At 45.2% G+C, this 24,104-nt stretch overlaps 1 protein-coding gene across 1 annotated transcript in view; it reads left to right on the top strand.

Annotated features, from left to right (window-relative positions):
- Positions 1-14,915, top strand: part of LOC112607710 (phospholipid-transporting ATPase FetA-like) — a 111,436-nt gene extending 96,521 nt beyond the window's left edge. Inside the window, exons 18-28 of the mRNA XM_025358872.1 lie at positions 2,771-2,935; positions 3,450-3,561; positions 4,777-4,882; positions 5,269-5,416; positions 5,972-6,155; positions 8,052-8,275; positions 10,310-10,393; positions 12,160-12,405; positions 12,575-12,713; positions 14,190-14,320; positions 14,418-14,915. Coding sequence (XP_025214657.1) covers positions 2,771-2,935; positions 3,450-3,561; positions 4,777-4,882; positions 5,269-5,416; positions 5,972-6,155; positions 8,052-8,275; positions 10,310-10,393; positions 12,160-12,405; positions 12,575-12,713; positions 14,190-14,320; positions 14,418-14,609 — 1,731 coding nt within the window. The 3' untranslated portion in view covers positions 14,610-14,915. The remainder of the gene's footprint in view (positions 1-2,770; positions 2,936-3,449; positions 3,562-4,776; positions 4,883-5,268; positions 5,417-5,971; positions 6,156-8,051; positions 8,276-10,309; positions 10,394-12,159; positions 12,406-12,574; positions 12,714-14,189; positions 14,321-14,417) is intronic.
- The last annotated feature ends 9,189 nt before the right edge of the window (positions 14,916-24,104 follow it).

The following is a 24,104-nucleotide window of genomic DNA, read 5'->3' as shown; positions in this document are numbered from 1 at the left end:
TTTTTTTGAGACGGAGTCTCGCTCTGTCGCCCAGGCTGCAGTGCAGTGGCGCGATCTCGGCTCACTGCAAGCTCCACCTCCCGGGTTCACGCCATTCTCCCGCCTCAGCCTCCGAGTAGCTGGGACTACAGGCGCCCGCCACCACGCCCGGCTAGTTTTTTGTATTTTTAGTAGAGACGGGGTTTCACCATGTTAGCCAGGATGGTCTCGATCTCCTGACCTCGTGATCCACCCGCCTCGGCCTCCCAAAGTGCTGGGATTACAGGCTTGAGCCACCGCGCCCGGCCAACTTTGTATGTTCTTAATTAGTTGGAGCTAAAAATTAAAACAATTGAACTCATGGAGACAGAGAGTAGAATGATGGTTACCCAGAGGCTGGGAAGAGTAGTAGGGCAGAGGGAGGGAAGTGAGGATGGCAAATGGGTATTGAAAAATAGAAAGAATGAATAAGATCTAGTATTTGGTGGCACAACAGGGTGACTATAGTTAATAATTTAATTGTACATTTTTAAGTAACTAAAAGAGTATAATTGGATTGTTTGTAACACAAACGATAAATGCTTGAGGTGATAGATACCCCATTTACCCTGATGTGATGATTATATGCCTGTATCAAAATATCGCATATTTCCCGTAAATATATACACCTACTATGTACCCACAAAAATTAAAAATTAAAAAAAAAGTGTACCCAAATATTCTAAGCTGCATTGTACATAATGGCCAAAAAAGTGAAACAACCCTAATGTCCATCAACAGATGATTGGATAAATAAAATGTGGTTTATCTGTACAATGGAATGTTATTTGGCAATAAAAACGAGTGAAGTACTGATAAATGCTACAGCAGAGATGAACCTTGAAAACATTATGCTGTGTGAAGAAGCCAGTCACAAAAGGCCACAAAGATTCCATGTATATGAAATGTCCAGATTAGGCAAATCTATAGAATCAGAAAGTAAATTAGTGGCCATCATAGGGCTAGGGGAAAATGGAATGGGGAATGACTGCTAATGGATACAGGGTTTCAGCTTGGGATAATTAAAATATTCTGAAATTACACATTAGTAATGGGTGCACAAATTTTGTGAATAGACTTTTAAAAGGCCATTGACTTGTATACTTTAAAAGGATGAAATTTATAATATATGAATTATATCTCAAGGTTGTTTTTTTTTTAAGTCAGTGAAATGTCCCACACAAGACAGCTCTTATGCCTTATACTGGTTCCCAGAGGCCATAGTATTTTTTATGGACTAGACTTTTATCTTTTAACCTTTCAGAACATGTGAATTAGGGTACCTTTTCTGAAAGCATTTCCACAGACTAGCCTCAAAGGAAGCCAGAAAACTGTTTCAGATCTTTTGACATGCTTCCTGCTTACCATCCTCAACAGACACTTACAGTGAAGCCTGACTATACTACAGTGTATTCACCACTGATGGCAAATCTGTAAGAGTCAAGCTCTAACAACCCACTCACGCAAAAGCAGAACTCCAGGCCCTCTGAGACAGGGATCAGCAAACAGGTCATGCACATACAGGTAGTGGGCAAGATTTGGCTCCCAGGCCCTAGTTTGCCTCATACCAGCTCTAAGAGAAAAAACACACAAGTAGGGATAAAAGATAATGTTAACACATACCAAAAAATTATTTGTTGAATGGATTAATGAAATTGTCATTGTATTGTTAAGCTTGTCAAGTTATTTTATCTGTGTCCTATACAAAATTAGTTTCTGCCACTGTCACTTCCTTCTTAGAAACTCTCCTGAAATCTTTTCTGGGGCTTCCTAGACTGCCAACATCATAGAGGTTTAAGAGATGACATTCCATCCATATATTGTCTTATGTTAATTTCACCTGACAGCTACCATCAAACACTTCGGCGTTACACAGGGAACTGAGAGTAAATTCTGTTTCTCTTGCTCTTATAATGCCAAAGTGAATTAGTTTGCCACTCACTATAGCAATGATCGTGTACAATTGTTGTCATGTGCAGTTCTCGATATTCAAAATCTGTTTCTAACCCACCCTTAGATGGATATGAATTCTCCCCTAAACCACCCACAGTCTCACCCAGCCCTCCTATGACCAAGAGTTTATTCCTGCAAGATGGTTAGCTATGGTTAGTTAGGGTATGTCAGTGGCTAAGGAGCAAAACGATGCTAACTCACCCAAAGAGCATTTCAGTGGTGCCCTCATTAACATGCCGGCTATGGCTAATCAACTGAACCAACCAACTATAGACAAATACACAAGTATGTGCTGTGTAAGATGCCCAATGAATATTTGAGGAAGGAAGGGAGAGAGGAAAATGGAAGTGAATGTGTGCTTGTAAAAACTAGTAACACCTTTGATTATTTTTTATAACTGCTTCTTTTTACTTTATTATTCCCTTCATTCTCATATCATAGTCATCATTATCCTCTCTGTAGAGGGTACATTATCATCCCAATTTTACAAGTAAGAGATCTAGACTTGGTTTTTCCCAGAGTCACACAGCAAATTACCTAACCACAAGTAAAAGCTAGAACCTTCTATCCTTCAGAATTACTATCAACCTTCCAGCTATGCTGGCCCCCATCTTTGGGACGTTTTGCTGAAAAAGCACATCAGTTGCTTTCTGCTTAGGCTAGGAACTAGCCCCATGTTACTAATTATTAAACCCTATTTTGCAGGCAAATGAAGCCTGTGGGGTCGGTCTGCCGCTCCCTTAACTCAGCCTTAACCCAGCCCAGGCCCACTCAGCGCACACACATGTATGTCTTCCAGGATTATGCCAGTGAAGGCCTTCGCACCCTAATGGTGGCCTACCGAGAGTTGGATGAAGCATTCTTTCAGGACTGGAGCAAGAGGCATAATGAAGCCTGCTTGTCTTTGGAGAATCGGGAAAGCAGATTATCAAGTATCTATGAAGAAGTCGAAAAAGACTTGATGGTTAGTGAGGAAGCCAGGGATAGACTGGGGGCAGTGATGGGGCCTGGCAGTCAGCAGACTGAGCAAGGGCTCTGAAAGTGGCTCCCAGAGGATTGACAGATGCAGGCTCTCTCTGGGAAGAAAGATAGGAAGTCTTGGCAGGCGAGCCCCATAGCTTTGTGCCAGGGAGGCTGGATACTGGACTCCCAGCTGATTCAGTATATCCTGGACCTTCTCAATCCATAATGGAAGAATGCACTGGTTGTAATTTTTAATCTTTCTGGCAGTGTTTCTAATTCCAAAGCTGTTCACAGAAGCTAAGTAATCTAGTTGAAAAGTTGTGTGTGTTGTGAGGCAGAATGTGCTGATTTTTATACCACTGAGATCCTCACTCCAGGACAGAGCCGGCTCACTAGAGTACTGAGGTGCCAGTTCAGTCGTTGGGTAGCACTAAATTAAAAATAATTAATTATTTTTAATAAAAGGGGAAAAGCCTCTTACCCTTTTCCTCATTCACTGATACATCTTTTCAAAGCTGTTAGGGGTCACAGCCATAGAAGACAAGCTACAAGATGGAGTACCTGAGACAATCATCATCCTGAACAAAGCCAAAATTAGACTATGGGTTTTAACTGGAGATAAGCAAGGTAAAACCCCTAGACTGACTGATCCGCTTCCCTATCCACCTTAGCCATTTCTTTTCTTCCTCTTTCCTTTTTTTCTTAGCCATTTTTTGACAAGTATCTTGTAAGTCAAATCAAGTCCTTAGAGGACACCTTTATTCTCAATCTTGTATACAATTTGCTGAGCATATACTTTATGCCAGATGATATATTAGTCATTGAAGACAGATGAATCAATCAGACATGACCTGTCACCCAGGAACTCACAAGCTAAACTTTAAAATTGTTTTTGACTGTACCCTATTGTCCCATAGAATCACTCTCCTACTATATTCCACAAATTTGTCTGAAAATCCTCCTATGTTACCCTCCCAGTTCAACCTATTTTCTTTGGCTGTACTTAACACAAACTTCTGAACTCATCTCTCTGTCTCTTGCCCTTATTAATTTCAGTACAGCCAACATACAACCATCAGTTTAATCTTCCTCAAATATACTAATTTTATGATGTTACTCCTCTGTTCAGGGACCTACAGTGACTCCATGTTGTAAAGGTTGAACTCCTCTATGTGGCCTTCAAAACTTTGATAATCTATTGCTCTTCACATCCTTATCTGCATCCTAATGTTACCATTATCTTAAATATGCCCCGCAAATAAACCAATTCCTACTCTAAGGTCTTGGTTTGGGTTGTTTCCCCACTTAAAATGCCTTTTCCTTCAAGTCTTATTCATCCTCCAAGGACTTCCTTCAAGAAATTTTCTGTGACAATTGCAATCTCTCCTCTGAATTCTGATACCACGTGTAGCCAGGATTCAGGGCTTGATTTTTTTCTTAGTATGAATTTATTCCAAATTCCAGACTATTTTATGGGGGCATAAAATCTAGCATAGAGATGGGCACAGTGCTATTCAAAGAAACACATCCGGATTGCCTGGAGAGGTAGATAAAGACTGAAATTGTTCTAAGAAATAGGGTAAGGCTTTCTAGAGAAGGCCAGAATGACCATAGTTATTGATAAGTAACCCACAAGTCTGTACAGGTAGACAATCATCTGTGGATGTTTGAACATGATCTCCACTGATTCTTTAAAAATGCACTTTGATTGCATTCATGGCAAATGTGGATGAATGGGCTCTGCAGCCCAATATTAGAGCCTGTGTACGTGTACATTATGAAGATCCTGTCCCTGTCTTAAACACCAGCCAAAATGAGACTTGTGCTCCCCCTTCACTACAGAGACTGCTGTGAACATTGCCTATTCCTGTAATCTATTTGAGGATGAAATGGATGAGGTGTTCATCGTGGAAGGCAGGGATGATGAGACTATTCGGAAAGAACTCAGGTATAGATGGGGGATTAGCCACAGCCAGTCTCTGGACCCAAAATTTCCCACCTATCTCTTCCCTTAGTGTGGCTCCCACACCACCAGAAGGAACAGATGAGACATGGAGGAGGGAAAAAAAAAAAAAACTAAAATATTTGAAAAAATTTTGTAAAGCAGCATTTGGGCTAAATGGGGCTGGAATATGGGGGATGGAGAAGTGTAGCATGTGGATGGTCAGGGACCTATGGCAGTGGCAGGTCTTGAGAGGCTGTCAAGTCTGAGGTCTTGGCTGGTGCTTTGCAGAGTTCCTGTATCCCCTTTGCCCACTTTCATCTGGGGACACATTTTCCCTCCTAAATTCTGAGACTTCAGGTCAGGCTCTGACCACTACTCTTTGCTTTCAGGACAGCAAGGAACAAGATGAAACCTGAGTCTCTCCTGGATTCAGACCCCATAAACATTTACCTCACCACGAAGCCCAAACGGCCTTTTGAAATACCCGAGGAGGTGGCCAATGGCAACTATGGCTTGATCATCAATGGCTACAGTCTGGTGGGCAACACAGAGCTACACTCTATTGTCTTCTTCCAAGGAACCCTCTTCCTAGGTCCAACACTTCAGGGAAATTTCAAGACTCCCTTTCCTCTTCCATGAGTCACCCTATTCCCCTTCCCTTCAGGTGCCCTTGCCTGAAAGACTCCTTTCCCTAGGCTTCTCTAGGAAGAAGTAAATAAGGAAAGAGAAAGGCATATTTCTTCCTTATCCAAATTCAAATTCTTCTCTATTGATGTGGCCTGTCACTTAAGGGAAGAGGGAAGCAAGCAGAAACAGGTCCCCCAAGAAGTCACTTGAGCTCTTAGCCCCATCAACAGATTTGGCCCAATGAGAGGTCCCGACTAGTTTCCCATTGGAGGCTGAGTCAGATGTGAGGATGCCTAGAACTGACTTGGGGGCTTGGCCTCCCTTGGGGGTGGAGTGCCTTGGAAGCAGCTATGCCTGCCCTGTGAAGGACAGGAGGGTGTGGAGGGAAAGGGAACCATTTGGGAAGGTCATACTCTGAGAGCTTTTTTGGGCAACCTGAAGAGTGAGTGTGTCCTGGTGCTACAGGCCTATGCTCTAGAAGGGAACCTGGAGTTGGAACTGCTGCGAACAGCGTGCATGTGCAAGGGGGTGATCTGCTGCCGGATGACACCCCTTCAGAAGGCCCAGGTGGTAGAGCTGATGAAGAGGTACAAGAAGGTGGTGACACTGGCCATCGGGGATGGGGCCAATGACGTCAGCATGATCAAAGGCATGTGAGGGGAGGGGGACAGTTAGCTTCCAGCCATGGGCTTGCCCCTTCCTTCCTCCATGGGCAAAACTGATCTGAGTGGTACCCTGTTGCTGGCTCACACTCCTGCCTCTCATATGTGTTACACATTTATACAGTTTTGCAATTCCATTCATACTCCTCTATCCCTGCACTCCCATTTATTGATACATGCAGGCATCAGCCCATATCTACAGGTATGCACACACATTCAAATTCATGCATTTACACTATGAGTGTAAGCACACACACAGATACACATGGCTCCCACAAGAACACATGCTTACATTCACAGAACAGGCTGTGCAACTACTACACCTTCTTTCTGAGATGACTCAAGGTCCACAGAAAGGACCCCTGGGCAGGAGTCATAGTCTGTTTCTTTTTTGAAGGCTGTAGGCTGTGATGCCCAATTCAGAGATCTTTTCTTTCCCAAGTCTATGTTCCCAAGAGCTTGCCCTGCTCCCCTGGCTGGAGGAGAATAGGTGACTTATTGATCACTTTGGACCAGTAGAAGCAAATGGCTGACATTTACTAGGGTTTGTTTTGTTTTGTTTTGTTTTGAGACAAGGTCTTGCTCTGTCACCCAGGCTGGAGTGCAGTGGCATGATCATAACTCACTGCAGCCTTGCACTCCTGGTCTCAAGCAATCCCCCTGCCTCCACCTCCTGAGTAGCTGGGACTACAGGCACACACCACCATGCCCAGCTATCTTTTAATTATTAGTAGAGGTGAGGCCTCACTATTTTTCCCAGGCTGGTCTCAAACTTCTGGCCTCAAATGATCCCCACCATCTCAGTTTCAAAGTGCTAGGATCACAGGCATGAGCCACCACACCTGGCCAAATTTACTGGTTTCAATTTCAGGTGAATGTTGACCTACCAGCCTCCAGCAACATGTAGGTCTGTGAGATATGGACAAATCTAGAGGTCCTCTAGTCCAACTTCTCTGCCCATACAAGGAACTCTAGCAGATATTCCAGCTTCAGCTTTAATACTAGGAAGTATTCTTGCTCTCTTCCCCAGTTTCTAGACCCTAGGGATATTTAGGAGTTTAGAGGTTTGAATTATCCCATCAAGCAGTGCAGTAGGCGTATTCCAGACCAGTGAATTTGGTATATGCCAGAAAAATGGCAAACTACCACAAACTAATTACAACTTTTAGGAACTTCAGTCTTTCTCTTCCATCAAATATAATAATTGCTTTATCCAGAAAAAGTCACCTTAGGCCTCCTGAAGAACTTGTTTCTCACTAACAAAGTATGTACATCACATACAGTTAGATTTTAGCCCCTTAGGTAAACTTAGGTAATTAAATACTGTATTAGATTGGCATCCACCCTGCATCTTGAATTAAGTGGGTTCCAGAAACAACAAGAAATTTTAACTTCAGTATCTGGACAGTAGGAAAGAGCCCAGAAGGCTAGAGTAGTGGCAAAGAGCATTCAGGACAGCTTCTAGTACTGGCCATGCCAGGCATTCTAGAGTGGCAGTGTCCAAAACAAACTACAGAAGACGGGGCTAGCACAGTGGCTCACACCTGTAGTCCCAACACTTTGGGAGGCTGAGGTGAGAGGATCGCCTGAGTCCAGGAGTTTGAGACCAGCTTGGGCAACACAGGGAGATGGTGTCTCTGTAAAAACAAAACAAAAAGGTGCAGAAAAGGGAGCTGTTTTCCAGTTTGTGAGGGAGGGGCAATCCACTAAGGAGAAAAGACTCCACTAGGTAAGAGACAGTTTGCACTGAGCCTAAAAGCATTTTCCAAATGTAAAATAAAGGGGTTTGTACAACATCATCTCAGCTTTCCCTTTACACTTCCCAGGCTGGGAGCCCAGCAAACAAGCTTTCTGTCTGAGAAGTTTCTGGGATTTTATTGCAGCTGCCCACATTGGGGTTGGCATCAGTGGCCAGGAGGGAGTGCAGGCCATGCTCAACAGTGACTTCGCCTTCTCCCAGTTCCAGTATCTTCAGCGTCTACTCTTGGTCCATGGCCGCTGGTCTTATAATCGCATGTGCAAGTTTCTCAGCTACTTCTTTTATAAGAACTTCACCTTCACCCTGGTGCACTTCTGGTATGCCTTCTTTAATGGATTCTCCGCACAGGTAGGTGATCAGTGGCAATCTCCACTCTGGTCAACTGGGTTTTCTGTAGTCATCTCTCACTTCAGCTAGCTCCGATCTTTTTTCGCCTCTAGAGACCAATGAATGTATGACATGCTGCCATCCATTCATGAAGCCCTTCACCGCATGCTGATTCCATCTCCTAAACCTACACAAACCTTAGGAGCTTGCAGTGAGCTGAGATCACGCCACTGCACTCCAGCCCGGGCGACAGAGCGAGACTCCGTCTCAAAAAAAAAAAAAAAAAAAAAGATTTCCAAGCCATAACTGTTCTGGCCTGGCTCTGATTTGGTCTTGACTTCTACTTTTAAACTTTCTTTTTATTTATGTATCTACTTATGTTGAGACAAGGTCTTGCTCTGTTGCTCAGGCTGGAGTGCAGTGGCATGAACATGGCCCACTGCAGCCTCGACTTCCTGGGCTCAGATGATTCTCCTACCTCAGCCTCCCGAGTAGCTGGGACTACAGGTGTGCACCACGACACCCTAATTTTTTGTAGTTTTGGTAGAAATGAGGTTTCACCATGTTGCCCAAGGTGGTCTTGAACTCCTGGGCTCGAGTGATCTGCCTGCCTCAGCCTCCCAGAGTCCTAGGATTACAGGCATAAGCCACCTGGCTTAAACTTTCCTTTAAGCTGTTTTCACTGATGTTGAGACTTAGAATTTCCAAACATATGTAATGGGAACAAATTCCTGGACCTTGGAGTTTTCTTAGCATCCAAAGTCATCTTTTTGGAACAGGCTAAGCCTCAAGGAGCTCAGCTCTGGGTCATGCCAGATAGGCCAGATACGACATGTTCACCTGTAGCCATACTTGGAAATACAGCTTCCCTTTGCTTCTCCTTCCCCACTCAGACTGCCTGTACTCCTGACCCCAACACACACACAATTGTTACTTTGATGAATTAATTCCACATTTGAATGTGAAACCTCCCCCACCTTAGTGGGGAGAAGCGACGCCTGGATTTTGATGTTCTAAGAGGAGTCCCTTTTCCTATGAGAAGTTTTTCAGAAACATCTCAAGGATTCCCAAGAGAAACACCCTCAGAAACAATTATCTTGGGAGCCCTACTTTTGTTGCCATTGACTCCAGGAATAACAGGCCAGTCAGCAAATAGTAGCACATTTGAATTCGCCCAAGCCCTAGCAAAGCCAGTCTGCTTTGTGGGAGGTGTATGTGTATGCATGTGTTGCTGCTGACCTCTTGTGGCTAATAGAGAAAAAGCCCTCTCTAGGCCCCAGGGTGGAGCACTCAGCTTGGGAAGGGTCATTGGGTCTATTCTGCTTGCCAATATTAGGAGGTATGCAGTGCTACAAAAGCCACTGAATGCCACTAAGCAAGTAAAGAGTCCAAAGACTGGGCAAAGTGGCTCACGCCTATAATTCCAACACTTTGGGAGGCCGAGGCAGGTGGATCACCTGAGGTCAGGAGTTCGAGACCAGCATGGGCAACATGGTAAAACCCTGTCTCTACAAAAAATACAAAGATTAGCTGGGTGTGGTGGCGGGCGCCTGTAGTCCCAGCTACTCAGGAGGCTGAGGCAGGAGAATTGCTTGAACCCAGGAGGCAGAGGCTGCAGTGAGCCAAGATTACACCACTGCACTCCAACCTGGGTGACAGAGCAAGACTCCATCTCCAAAAAAAAAAAAAAAAAAGGTACAAAGGTTTACATGCCTAAGAGTGCAGGGGTACAGCTAGCATCACTAGCAATCACTCTGGGTGCTTCCTGTGCAGTGAGGGGCTGTATAGGTTATGGTGGGATTGGTCCGGATCCACCTTAAAAGCTTGGTGTGGCCTTACTCTATCCTAGGACTCAGGGTTCTAACAAGTAGGATCAAGTAGAGACTGGAGTCAACAATCTCAGTCAGGTTTCTCCTGCAGTAGGTTAATGTGGTGGTGGGGGGTGGGGCGGGGGGCAGGGGTCAAGGGATAAAGGTGGCTATCTTGGACCTGGAAGGTGGAGCTGGGACTGTAGAGAAGAGAGGAGCCTGTGAAATCTCCTTGGTATTCTTCCAGACAGTTTATGAGACCTGGTTTATCACGTGCTACAATCTGGTCTACACTTCCCTCCCTGTCCTGGGCATGAGTCTGTTTGATCAGGTAAGATCCAGCAGCAAGCTCCTGGTCAGACTTGAAGCCCCTGGGCCCTTGAGGAATATCCCTAAGAATGAAGAATACAGCAGGAGCTGGGCTCTACAAAATCCAGTGTTAAGGGAATAATTTCCAGAGCGGGGAAAGGAGCTCATCACCTAGATAGGTATCATGAGATAAAGTAAAAAATCCTCCTCAACAGAGAATAATCCTCAGTTTTAGAACGCCAAGTTTTCCTGTATCAATTTTGTCTTTGTAGAGAGAAACATGGAAATTGTGCTGTACAGTAAATTGAGTATATATAAAAGTAATTAAAATATACATGGAAAAAATAAGGAAAAAATTGAGTAACATAAGCAGAATATGAATTGAAAAAATAAAGAAAAGAAAATAGAATTACTGGGATAGGACTGGGTAACGTATGGGACTTCAAAAAAGAGAGACTCCTTCAGGGAGAATGAGGATGAGACAAGCCAATGCAGGAAGGCCTGGGTGGGAGTCCTGAAGGCCAGGCATGAGAGTATGGGTGTGATAGTTTATATCATAAGGAGCCAGACTAAGGGATACCATCTGTCCCTGTCAGAAATTCCCTGGGCATTGAGGGTCCTGCTACCCCACCTCTCCCTTGTCTTCTGCCCCAACCTCTAGTCCTGGGCACGTGGAGTAGAAAATGAGTCTCCAAAAAGGAATAAAGTAGCTGAAATAGGACATCATAGGATCATGGCTCTTGGTCTCCATGGGAAACAGCTCTAAAGGAAATTCTCCAGGAAGTAACTGCTAACCTCAGAACAACAAGAGGGATGGGTTGTATTACTCAACAGTCCATCCAGCTTCAGTGGCCTAATTCTAGGGATCCATCTCTGAAGCCATCTTCATCTCCTAAATCTGAAACTTTGGATACAAAGCTTGGAGATGAAGATGATCTAATGTCATCCATTTAAAGTAATTTTTTTCACCTTCAGTTCACCAGTAGCTATGGGAGTGGGAGCCACATCACAGAACAAGAATACCTCTAAAAGACTAACTGGTCTCCATTAATGTCCCTTTCTCCCACATTGACTTTTGACATAAAAGATATTCAACTATGCCCGGGGCACAGTGGCTCACACTTGTAACCCCAGCACTTTGGGAGGCCGAGGCAGGCGGATCACTTGAGGTCAGGAGTTTGAGACCAGCTGGCCAACATGGCAAAACCCCATTTCTACTAAAAATATAAAAATTAGCCAGGTGTGGTGGCGGGCGCCTGTAATCTCAGCTACTCAGGAGGCTGAGGCAAGAGAATTGCTTGAACCTGAGAAGTGGAGGTTGCAGTAAGCCAAGATGGTGCCACTGCACTCCAGACTGGGTGATAGAGCAAGACTCCATCTCAAAAAAAAAAAAAAGTATATATATATATATATATATATATATATTCAACTGAAAGAACACTTACACCTGGGACTTATGTCCCAGCTGCCTCCCCCATCTCAAGCTCCAGTCCTCCCTCCCAGCTACCCACAAGCCTAGTTGCCCCCAATTCTAACTCCCTCCAAGTCCTTCCCATCATCCTGACCTTCTCCCAAACACTACCCAGATCCTTGCCTAGAGAGTAGGACTTCAGGAAGGGTCTGTGGTCACTGCTGTGTTCTCTGGTTCCACTTCTTAAGTAATCCATAAGGAAGCTCCTAGGCAGCCTGGCAGTAGACCTGGTGAGGGGAGAAGCCTCTCCTCTGATGAAGATGGGACCGTCTATGGAGAGACCCTGAGCCTCCCTCCTTACCCTCTGGTGCTTCCAGGATGTGAATGAGACATGGAGCCTTCTTTTCCCAGAGCTGTATGAGCCAGGCCAGCACAACCTCTATTTCAACAAAAAGGAATTTGTGAAGTGTTTAATGCATGGGATCTACAGTTCCTTCGTGTTGTTCTTTGTCCCCATGGGGACTCTTTACAATGCAGAACGAAATGATGGGAAGGACATCTCCGACTACCAGTCCTTCTCCCTGGTGGTGCAGACCTCCTTGATCTGGGTGGTCACAATACAGGTGTGGCCAGTGGTGGTGGGGGTAAGGGGATTGGGTGGGGGTCTCTCTGAAAGAGTGGGAGGAATAGAGGGAGGGAGTGTGGGAAGGGAGCAACCTTCATTACATAATTGGAGGAGGGAGGTAGCTGACAGGTCCCAGATTACAGGTCCCATAAGAGGGTACTTTTCAGATCGTCCTGAAGACAACCTACTGGACAATGATAAGCCATGTCATCATCTGGGGTAGCCTGGGTTTCTACTTTTGCATGTCGTTCCTCCTGTACAGTGATGGCTTGTGCCTAGCATTCCCTGACGTCTTCCAATTCCTAGGTAAGGCCCTGCCCAGTGGGCACAGGGTGGGGAACCAGGTATATTTATTTAATAAATGTTTACCAAGAAGCCATTACTATGTGCTAGGGTAGAGATATAAATAAGACATGGTCTCTGTCCTAAAAGGGCTCAAAATGTAGCTAGGGAAATAAGTTACCTTATTCGAGTTTCCAAGGTATTTTCAAATGTCTTATGAGATTTGCGCTTTATCAGCAACAATTTCTAGAGTCATTTTAGACCCTGGAGGGGTGTTTTTGAATTAAAGGACTCACATCTAGGCTTCTTGGTTCCAGTTCAAAGTCCTTTATGCTGTGGCATATTGCTTTATTGTCTCCCAAAATTTTTCCCTCTCTCTCATCTCCACTCTGCTGAAGACAAAATACAGAGAGTAGATATGTAGACATAGTTGGCTCCCATCTTTTTGTTTTTATTTTTAACTTTTTGAGATTCTGTTCCTCTATCTCTGTCACCCCTGCTGGAGTGCAGTGGTGCAATCTTGGCTCACTGCAACCTCTGCCTCCCGGGTTTAAGTGATTCTTGTGCCTCAGCCTCCCCACTAGCTGGGACTACAGTCGTGCACCACCATGCACTGCTAAATTTTTTGTATTTTTGGTAGAGATGTGCTTTTGCCATGTTGGCCAGGCTGGCCTCAAACTCCTGGCTTCAAGCAATCTGCCCACCTGGGACTCCCAAAGTGCTGGGATTACAAGCGTGAGCCACCACACCTGGCTGTCTCTCACCTTTTGTCAGGCCACTAACTCATTTTTCTCCTTCAAACCTTTTCTTTTTTAAATTTTTTTTTTTTTGAGACGGAGCCTGGCTCTGTCGCCCAGGCTGGAGTGCAGTGGCCGGATCTCAGCTCACTGCAAGCTCCGCCTCCCGGGTTCACGCCTTTCTCCTGCCTCAGCCTCCCGACTAGCTGGGACTATAGGCGCCCGCCACCTCGCCCGGCTAGTTTTTTGTATTTTTTAGTAGAGACGGGGTTTCACCGTGTTAGCCAGGATGGTCTCGATCTCCTGACCTCGTGATCCACCCGTCTCGGCCTCCCAAAGTGCTGGGATTACAGGCGTGAGCCACCGTGCCCGGCCTTCTTTTTTAAATTTTTTTACCTTTTTTATTTTTATTTGTTTGTTTTTTCCTCCTCCAAAGCTTTCTTTCCCATTTTTGGATGCAGGCCAGTGCTCTAGGATTCCCTCATAACCTACCCCTGCTCTCCTATCCTGCCCTACCCTGCCCTGCCTGTAGAGGGAGAGAGAGGTGCATGAATTCACAGTGACTTTGGCTGCACAAAGGACCCAACTGCAATTCTTTTGTGTTTATATTATTTCTCAGGAGCCTAAACTAACTCCAAATCAATAACTTCCTTCTTTGGACTAGAGAAGTGTCTACGTTCTGGCTGGTAACTCCTACCCCTGGTCCCACCCCTGTCCTCCAGGCTCTGTTTCAGCCTTCCCCCTCCTGGCTCACTGTTTACAGGTGTGGTCAGGAATGCTCTAAACCAGCCACAAATGCTTCTGAGCATTATCCTCAGCGTGGTCCTCTGTATGTTGCCTGTGATTGGGTACCAATTTCTTAAACCACTATTCTGGCCTATCAGCGTAGACAAGGTGAGTGGAACAAAAAATCTACCCAGATATAATTCATGGCCTTCTTTTGCCTTTGCCTCTGTGAATGAAAACCCTATCCCCCATGCTCTGGCTATAGGTTTTTGACAGAATTCAAGAGTGCAGGAGACTTCCACGGCAGTCCCCAGTCCGGACCAAACTGAAACACTCAAGCACTCGACGTTCTGCCTATGCATTCTCCCATAAACATGGCTTTGGGGCCCTCATCACTTCTGGCCAGACAATGAAGTCCAGGATGTCCAAGAAAAACACCCTTTTTTCAAAAAGATAGAGGCCCTAGGGAAATTCCAAAGGAGGCAGTCAGTGCTCTTCCTCCCTCGTATTCATGCAACTTAGGAAGAATTAGAGTCCCTGGGAAGCCAGCATAAACCTGCTCCTTCATTCTCACTAGGGACTAAGCCTCCTAATTGTCCAGAAGGCTATGCCCAGGTAAGGCAAGGAGAGGTGAGGAAAGAGCCCCCAGATGTCTGCCAGAGTTGCAGCATTTCAATAGAAAAAGAAAAAGGAAAAAAAGAAAAACAAAAAAAGTAACCTCAGGCCTGCCTCCCACCATCTCTTGCAAGTTTTAATCCAGACAAGCATAAGCATATGTAGAGGTAGGGGGTGACAAGGGACAGTATGGGGAAGGGAAAGGATGATTGGACTAAAAAGGATTTTACTCTGGGCCCTATCTCCTATACTCAGAGCAAGCATAACCTTCCCAGGGCCCTACACGAACATATCCCCATCTAGGCATCGTTCTCAGGTTTATCTGGGAGATTCAGAGTAAGTCTTTTGTTGGCGTTGGGTAGCAAAAGAAAGAGGCAGCTGTGAGGAATTGGTCTTAAAAAGCTGAAAGAGGGTTTCTGGACCATAAAAAGAAATGAAGGTGGCTCCTGCCTGGATAGGACAATTCAAGGTTTTCCCTTCTGCCCGCTGTGACTTCTCTGACTCAAGAACTGATACCTGCTCAGGCCTCAGAACTGAGAAAGGGATACTGCAGGAGATTTTAAATATTCTTTTCTTGAGGGGACGTAAGCCATAATTGGTGAGCATATGTCCTTATTCCATAAAATTATTTTGAGAAGAAATTGTATGTACTTGGAAAAATTGTTTCTAAGGAGTTTAGAGTTGGAACAATAAATTGCTTATTTTGGAGCAGAGAGATTTGTATGGTCTATTGGGACCCCAGTGACAAAAATATAATCTGAGCAATACCTTTGGTCCAGACTCTCATCAACCTCCCCCTTCAAATTAGACCAATACTTCCCCTTTCCCCTCTTCTTTTTCTCCTTTTTCAGCTCTACTTCACTTTTCTGCCCCCTCTTGCTAAACTCTAATTTGGCCTCACTATGATCACATCTTTTACCAACATGACTCTATCCTCTTTGCATACGTTAAGTATTGTTTCTTAGGTTCTTTGCTTATCTTTCTCTGTACCCTTTTCCTGGGTGACTTCATCCAAACTCTCGACTTCATTTACCCGCAGAAAGAAGATTCACAGTCTCTAGCCCAGATCTCCCTGCTAAGGTCCAGATCCATATATTAAACTGGTTCCCAGACCTTTCACTTTGTCACACCTCCAGAAACGTACACTCAACCTGTACTAATCATTTTCCCTCCCAGTTTTACTCCAGGATGCCACCACTACCGTCTGAGTTACCCGAGCCCAGACGATGAGAATCATCCCATACCTCTTCCTCTAGCTCGGTGTCAAGTCAGTCAAGACATATAAATTCTTCATCCTTATTATTTGTTGTTTTCCATTTCCTCCATTATTACTACCATTGACCTTGCTCAAATTTTATCACCTCATATCTAGATTATAGCATAAAATCTCCCAACTCATCTCCCTGGTTCTCCCCTTTGTTTTCTTTTTTTTTTCTTTTTTCGGAGACAGTTTTGCTCTTGTTGCCCAGGCTGTAGTGCAGTGGTGGCAATCTCAGCTCACCGCAACCTCCGCCTCCTGGGTTCAAGAGATTTTCCTGCCGGGCGCGGTGGCTCAAGCCTGTAATCCCAGCACTTTGGGAGGCCGAGACGGGTGGATCACGAGGTCAGGAGATCGAGACCATCCTGGCTAACACGGCGAAACCCCGTCTCTACTAAAAAATACAAAAAACTAGCCGGGCGAAGTGGCGGGCGCCTGTGGTCCCAGCTACTGGGGAGGCTGAGGCAGGAGAATGGCGTGAACCCGGGAGGCGGAGCTTGCAGTGAGCTGAGATCCGGCCACCGCACTCCAGCCTGGGCGACAGAGCCAGACTCAGTCTCAAAAAAAAAAAAAGAGATTTTCCTGCCTCAGCCTCCTTGGTTCTCCCCTTTCTAAAGCATCAACAATATTATTTCAAGAGTAATCTTTATGAAAGGCAAATTTGATCATGTCAAGCCTCAGTTTAGCATCCTTTAAGGAAATCTCATGCCTTCTGGATCTAGTTAAAATTTGGACATTTTACTCTTGGGCCCTCTCTAGCCTTGTCTTCCACCACTCCCCCATCTGCATGCACTCGTCATGATATTTCTGGTCTTCATGTCATCAAACACACTGTTCTCATATATTAAAGTGCTTTCCCCCACAACCCTTTTCATCTAGTGAACCCCTCGTCACCCTTCAAAACTCAGGTTAGTTGGAACTAGACAGTGATGGCTGAACAATACTGTCAATGAAGTAATTGCCACTGAATTATACATTTTTAAATGGTTGATTTTATGTTATGTGAAGTTCACCTCAACTTTTTAAAAATAGCTCAGATTAGGCATTGTCTCTTCCAGGAGCTTTTCCTAATTCCTCAGTGTGATTCATTACACCTGTCCTGTTTGTTGAGGTTTTTCTCCCTCTTTCCTTTGTCTAGATAATGTCTACTCTTAATTCTTAGCTTGCGCCACTTCATTTAGGAGCCTTTCCTGAGAACACAACCTCCAATTCTGAGTTGGATGCCTCCTCCTTGCATGAGAGCACCTTGTATCTTTCTCTTATTTTCCTGTCCCAATATTTGACTATATTATCACTCACATGCTCATTTTGATTATGTCTTAATTCTCTGTCTTCTCTGCTAGGCCATGAATAATCTTGAAGACAAGAATTTTGTGTCACTTTTTTATTCCCATCAACCACCAAAATGCTAGCACCTAGATTATTTATTGATTGATTATTATTTTTTTTGGAGATAGAGTCTCACTCTGTCACCCAGGCTGGAGTGCAGTGGTACAATCTCAGCCCACTGCAACCTCTGCCTCCTGGGTTCAAGCAATTCTTGTGCCTTGGCCTCCTGAGTAGCTGGGATTACAGGCATATACCACCACACCTGGCTAATTTTTGTATTTTTAGTAGAGATGGGGTTTCACCATGTCGGCCAGGCTGGTCTCAAATTCCTGACCTCAGGTGATTCACCCACCTCAGACTCCCAAAATGCTGGGATTACAGGCATGAGCCGCCATGCCTAACTTATCTGCCAAGCCTTAAAATTAGTTTATGACTGTATTAGTCAAGTAAAGACCTTCTTCATGTCTTCTCTCTCCTGTCCTGCTCAAGCCCCGGAGAAAAAAGAATTAGGAAGCTAAGGGAGGGAGGAGAGGTAAGTAGAAAAACAGACATCTACAAAGCCCACTGAACCTGGCCACGTGCAACAGCCAAGCTGAAAGATAAGGAAAAGCATAATTGTAAAGGTTGAAGTTTTAAAAAATTATTTCATTAAATCACTTTAACTATTAAAGTGAAACTTAAAGTGACAAGTACTGGTTGCCACTAAAAAGGACCATTCACTAAGTACATTTCGCATCAGCACTTGTTTCTTCACCTTGTACTTTTATGTTATAGAGATGACTTGTTTCTGTAAACTTCATGAAGCAACCTCTGTTGGCATCCAACTTTTCTTCTGTAATTTCCTCCCCAGCCTTCATAGACTTGAAGAGAGTTAGGGCCTTGCTCTGGATTAGGTTTTGGCTTAAGGGAATATTGTGGCTGGTTTCAGCTTCTATACAGACCACGCAAACCTTCTCTGTATCTGCAATAACGCTGTTTTGCTTTCTTATTCGTGTGTTCACTGTAATAGCACTTTTAATTTCCTTCACGAACTTTTCCTTTGCATTCACAGCTTGGCTAACTGGTGTTAAGAGGCCTGACTTTCAGCCTGTCTTGGCTTTCGACATGCCTTCCTCAATAATCTTAATCGTTTCTGACTTTTTATTTCAAGTGAGAGATATGTGACTCTTCCTTTCACTTGAACATTTAGAGGCCATTTGGGGTTATTAATTGGCCTGATTACAATATTGTTGTGTCTCAGGGAATAGGGAGGCCTAAGGAGAGGGAAAGATGGGAATGACCGGTTGGTGGAGCAGTCAGAACAGGCATTTATTAAGTTTGGCGCAGTTCTTCTATGGGCGCAGTTCATGGTGCCCCAAAGAAATGAAGAAGGAACACTGTCCTGGCCCCAACATATCCCCGTGATTCCAGCTCCAAATCGTCTACCAAATCTTCTAAGATTCATGCAAAGCATTTTGGAAAATACACATCATTTGGAGGATCCTGGGAGTCATTCAAGACTATTTGCTTTACCTTATCCCACCCACCCCCATGACATATTCAATTAATCACTAAATTCTACAGATTTCTATACCCTAAATCATCCTTGACTCTATCTCCTCTTATCTAAGCCTTCAGCCACTGCCTTAATTCAGACTCTCTCAGTTCTCATAATAATTATCAATCTCCTAACTGGTCTCTTTACCTTCCTGTAATTCAATATCCACACTCCTACTACAGTGAAATTTCTAAAGCTCAGATCTGTTCACATCACTCCCCTGCATGAAATAATAGTGCCAACAGCCTTCAGAATACAATCCAAACTCAGCCAGGTGCGGTGGCTTATGCCTGTAATCCCAGCACTTTGGGAGGCTGAGGCAGGTAGATCACCTGAGGTCAGAAGTCCAAGACCAGCCTGGCCAACATGGTGAAACCCCATCTCTACTAAAAATCCAAAATTAACTAGGCGTGGTGGTGGGCACCTGTAATCCCAGCTACTCAGGAGGCTGAGACAGGAGAATCACTTGAACCTGGGAGGCAGAGGTTGCAGTGAGCCGAGATCACACCACTGCACTCCACGTGGGGTGACAGAGTGAGACTCCATCTCAAGAAAATAAAATCCAAACTCCCAAACATACATACAAGGCCCTTCTTAATCTTGCTGCTGCCTCCCTCCTACACTTTGCCCATGCTTAACTGTGCCCATACTACTTGAGTTTCCCTAAGGCATCATGCTTGCTTGCTTTGTTTTTTGTTTTCTGAGACAGAGTTTCGCTCTTGTTGCCCAGATTGGAGTGCAATGGTGTGATCTCAGTTCACTGCAACCACCACCTCCCAGGTTCAAGCAATTCTCCTGCCTCAGCCTCCCAAGTACCTGGGATTACAGGCATGTGCCACCATGCCTGGCTAATTTTGTATTTTTAGTAGAGAGGGGGTTTCACCATGTTGGTCAGGCTGGTTTTGAACTCCTGACCTCAGGTGATCCGCCCACCTCTGCCTCCCAAAGTGCTGGGGTTACACGCATGAGCCACAGCACCCAGCCTCTTCGTTTGTTTGTTTTTGAGATGGGGTTATACTCTTGTTGCCCAGGCTGGAGTGCAACAGTGCGATCTCGGCTCACTGCAACCTCCACCTCCCGGGTTCAAGTGATTCTCCTGCCTCAGCCTCCTGAGTAGCTGGGATTACAGGCACCCACCAGCATGCCCAACCTAATTTTTGTATTTTTAGTAGAGATGGGGTTTCACCATGTTGGCCAGGCTGGTCTTGAACTCCTGACCTCAGGTGATTTGCCTGCCTTGGCCCCCCAAAGTGCTGGGATTCCAGGTGTGAGACACCGTGCCCGGCCAGCATCATGTCCCTTTCTTATGTCCCTGTGTTTTTGTATATTCTTTGATTTGCAAGTTTCTGGAAAACTTAAGAAATACTTTGAAATGGGTGTCCTTTTAATGGAATGTTGGGTGCTGTTAAGGATCCTTGGGAATTATTTGATTATATTAGTGGTGAGAGGCTTTGACTTCCTTTGACTAGGTTCCTATTTTACAAGTAAGCTATTTTCTAACTCATTGGAGTTAGAAATTAACTTCAGAATACTGATAATAAATAATGGAAAAGATTTTCTGCCCATAACAATGCAAATGATTCCTGTTCTGGGTGATGCAAATGAATTTTGTCCATTAGAGAACAGACATTTCTAAGTCAAATCTTCATTTGAACTGGTTTTAATATCTTACTGGTTCCCTCATTAGTTTAATAAAACATTTGAAATATGTTCATTGTATATTTGTATAAGGCTCTGCCAGGTGCAGTGGCTCATGTCTGTAATCCCAGCACTTTAGGAGGTGGTGGCAGGTGGATTGCTTGAGCTCAGGAGCTCAAGATCAGCCTGGGCAACATGGCAAAACCCTGTCTCTACCAAAAATGCAAAAAATACCTGTAGTCCCAGCTACTCTGGAGGCTGAGGTGGGAGGATCGCTGAAACCCGGGAAGTCGAGGCTGCAGTGAGCCATGATTGCACCACTGCACTCCAGCCAGGTAACAGAGAACCTGTCTCAAAAAATAAAAAATAAAAATACTTGCATAAGGCTCATTATTTTACCTTTTTGAAAGTTACTCTTTAATATAAACAACAGGAAGTAACCCACAGTAGCTGAAGGAACAATGAGATTCCTATGAATGGATACAAGGATGCATCATGATCCTGGGGAAGGAATCCAGCTGGGCCTCAGAAAGAAGTGGAACCAGCTGCTGGAAGGTCCCAAGAACCTAGGGAGTAGTCTCTTTGTGTCTAGACTTGCTTCTCTATGTGCAACCAGTTGATCTTCCTTCTCAGCAAACTGGTTTTCAATGCTGCTCAGGCCAAATGGGCAAGTAGAAGATAGCTACCGCATAGCTCCCAAATTACCCTTAAGTCCAATTTAAGTCTGAGCAGATATGTAGCTCTTTGTCTCCCAATTCCAAATTCTCAGAGAAGTAATTCTAATTGGCCTGGTTTGGCTTAAGTCCCCAACCCAGACTATTTAACTGGAGGATCACACTGTACAAGCACGCGATTCCTCACTGGTTCCCCACTGGCAATGCTAGCCCTCTCCACGTCACCCTTATTTAAGCCCTCAGAACTTTATTTCTAACATTCATATTTGATCTTGTCATTCCTGCCTCTGCAATAAAGCCCTTGTGTCTCTCCCAATTCCTTAGTTGTCATAGGCCCTTCATCACCAAACCCTGACAGGCTCTCCTCAACTCTCTCCATTGCCTCCCACACTTCTCAATTACATCGGTCTTTTTGCCCCTCAGTTCGTTTGCACATGCTAATTCTCCCTTAACTCCCACTCATTCTTCAATATTCAATTCACACTACTTCTGTGAAGCCTAAAGATGCACTGTACATCCTGACATTTATCTGCTTCCTTGACTGTGACCCCCGTCTCTCTTTCAGTGAATATGGAACCTAGAACAGTCTTCTTCTTCTTTTTTTTTTTTTTTTTTTGGAGACAGAGTCTCGCTCTGTTGCCTAGGCTGGAGTGCAATGGCGCAATCTCGGCTCACTGCAACCTCCATCCCCCGGGTTCAAGTGATTCTCCTGCCTCAGCTTCCCGAGTAGCTGGGATTACGGGCATGCACCACCACACCGGGCTAATTTTTGTATTTTGAGTAGAAACGGGGTTTTACCATGTTAGTGGTCTCGAACTCCTGACCTCAAGTGATCCGCCCGCCTCAGCCTCCCAAAGTGCTGGGATTATAGGCGTGAGGCACTGCGTCCAGCCGAACAGTCTTCTCAATGGGTGATATGGTTTTGTTAGTGGTGGAAGAGATGTGAGTTACCCCAAGTTACCTGCAGCCTATCCTTATGGGTCTGTAGCAACTTTGGTCCTTGCTTCATTAGAAGGAAGAATTCAACTGTGGGGCATAAATCCGAAAAAGAGACCAAGGCAAGTTCCAGAGTAGGAAAGGAAGTTTATTTAAAAAGGCCTTAGAACAGGAAAGAAAGTGCGCTTGGAAGAGACCCAAGCGGGCACGTGAAGGTTAAAGAGAGGTCAAGTGCCTAACCGTGATCCTGGGACTTTTACAGGCTCGCCTCTTTCCCATGATTCTTTCCTTAGAGTGGACTTCCCGAATGCGCAGTGCTTTCTTTCCCCTATTCCGGTGGAGGGTGCCCCCAGAAGATCATACGTTACCATTTTTGTCTCTTAACACGCATGCCCGGAAAGTTGGTTCTCCCTGAGGCCTGCATTCAATTAGCATTTTGATGTTAACAGGTGTGGACCATCAAGAAATGGCCTCTTCCTGTGCTGCCGAATTATCCTTTTTAAAGAAGCAATGAGATAATTATGGAATTGTCACCGGTAGAGGGTCTGACTGCAAGTTGTCCAGGTTCTTGGCGTTTTGAACAAAGAATTGGACAAAACGCCCAGCAAAGAAAGAATGAAGCAACAAAAGAAGGAAAGCAGGGATTTATTGAAAACGAAAGCACACTCCAAAGTGTGGGAGCAGCGCAAGCAGCGGCTCAAGGGCCGGGAAACAATCTTCCTGGGTCCAAATACCCGCTAGAAGTTTTCCATTGGCCACTTCATGCTCACCTCATGTAAATGAAGTGGTAGCTCACAATCAGTCTGCTTGGTTGCAGAAAGCAGCCAAGCAGAGGCTGAAGTGAAGTTACAAAGGTCACATCCCTGTGCAAACATCTGATTGGTTTCAAAAACCAACCAATCAGAGGCTAGGGTGAAGTTACAAAGTTATACTTCCACGCAAAGTTAGACTCGCCTACAATCAGTCTAATTGGTTGCAGATAGCCAATTTCCCATCTGCTGGGCAGAAAAGGTGGGGGGTTTTGTTACTTAGGTGTGGAAAGTTAGGGTTTTCCTTTCAATTTAGTTCCAGGAAGTTGGCGTGAACCAGTCTTAGGTTCCCTGCCTCCAGTCCCTATTGTCCTGCCTCAGAACCATCACCCGACATCCCTAGTGGGTAGCAGGGGAGAACCCTCTCCCGCCCCGCTCATGCCTAACTACCTGTAAGAGTTTGGCTGTGTCCCCACCCAAAATCTCATCTTGAATTGTAATCCCTATAATCCCCATGTATCAAGGTCAGGACCAGGTGGAGGTAATTGGATCATGGGGCTGGTTTCCCCCGTGCCCTTCTCGTGATAGTGAGTGAGTCTCACAAGATCTGATGATTTTATAAGCGTCTGGCATTTCCCTTGCTTGCACTCGCTCTGTCCTGCCACCCTGTGAAAAAGATGGCTACTTCTCCTTTGCCTTCTGCCATGATTGTAAGCTTCCTGAGGCCTCCCCAACAATGCGGAACTGTGAGTCAAACCTCTTTCCTTCCTAGTATTTCTTCATAGCAATGTGAGAACGGACTAATACAGTGGGTTTCCCATAACATTTGCAGGATTGCCTGCCCCATCCTCCTCTGGCTGTAAACAGCAAGAGTCACACACACATCCGGCCATGAAGGGCAGGGGGCGCATGGGTTCTATGTTTCACCAGGGCTTCCGAACCCTGGCTATGCACGGGAGGCCAACCCCACCTCACCCCACCCCACTCTACTCCAGTGGTTCTGAGTCGGTCGTGTGAAGTCAGGCCTCCGTTTGTCGTTGTTTGGTTAGTTTCCACACTAGGTTCTACTAGGAAAGCCAACGTTGAGAACCGCCGCCTCAGGCGAAGCTGGGCGCCCACACCCATCGGCCATAGAGGCCCGCGGACCCGCGCCCTAGGTTTCCCTGGGTTTCAGTACCCGAGAGCCGCGCGTCGCCAGGCACCACCCCGCGGGGGC

The sequence above is a fragment of the Theropithecus gelada genome, chromosome 15 (genome assembly GCF_003255815.1).
Source record: "Theropithecus gelada isolate Dixy chromosome 15, Tgel_1.0, whole genome shotgun sequence".
Taxonomy (NCBI): Eukaryota; Metazoa; Chordata; class Mammalia; order Primates; family Cercopithecidae; genus Theropithecus; species Theropithecus gelada.
This window is presented reverse-complemented; position numbering and strand designations above follow the sequence as displayed.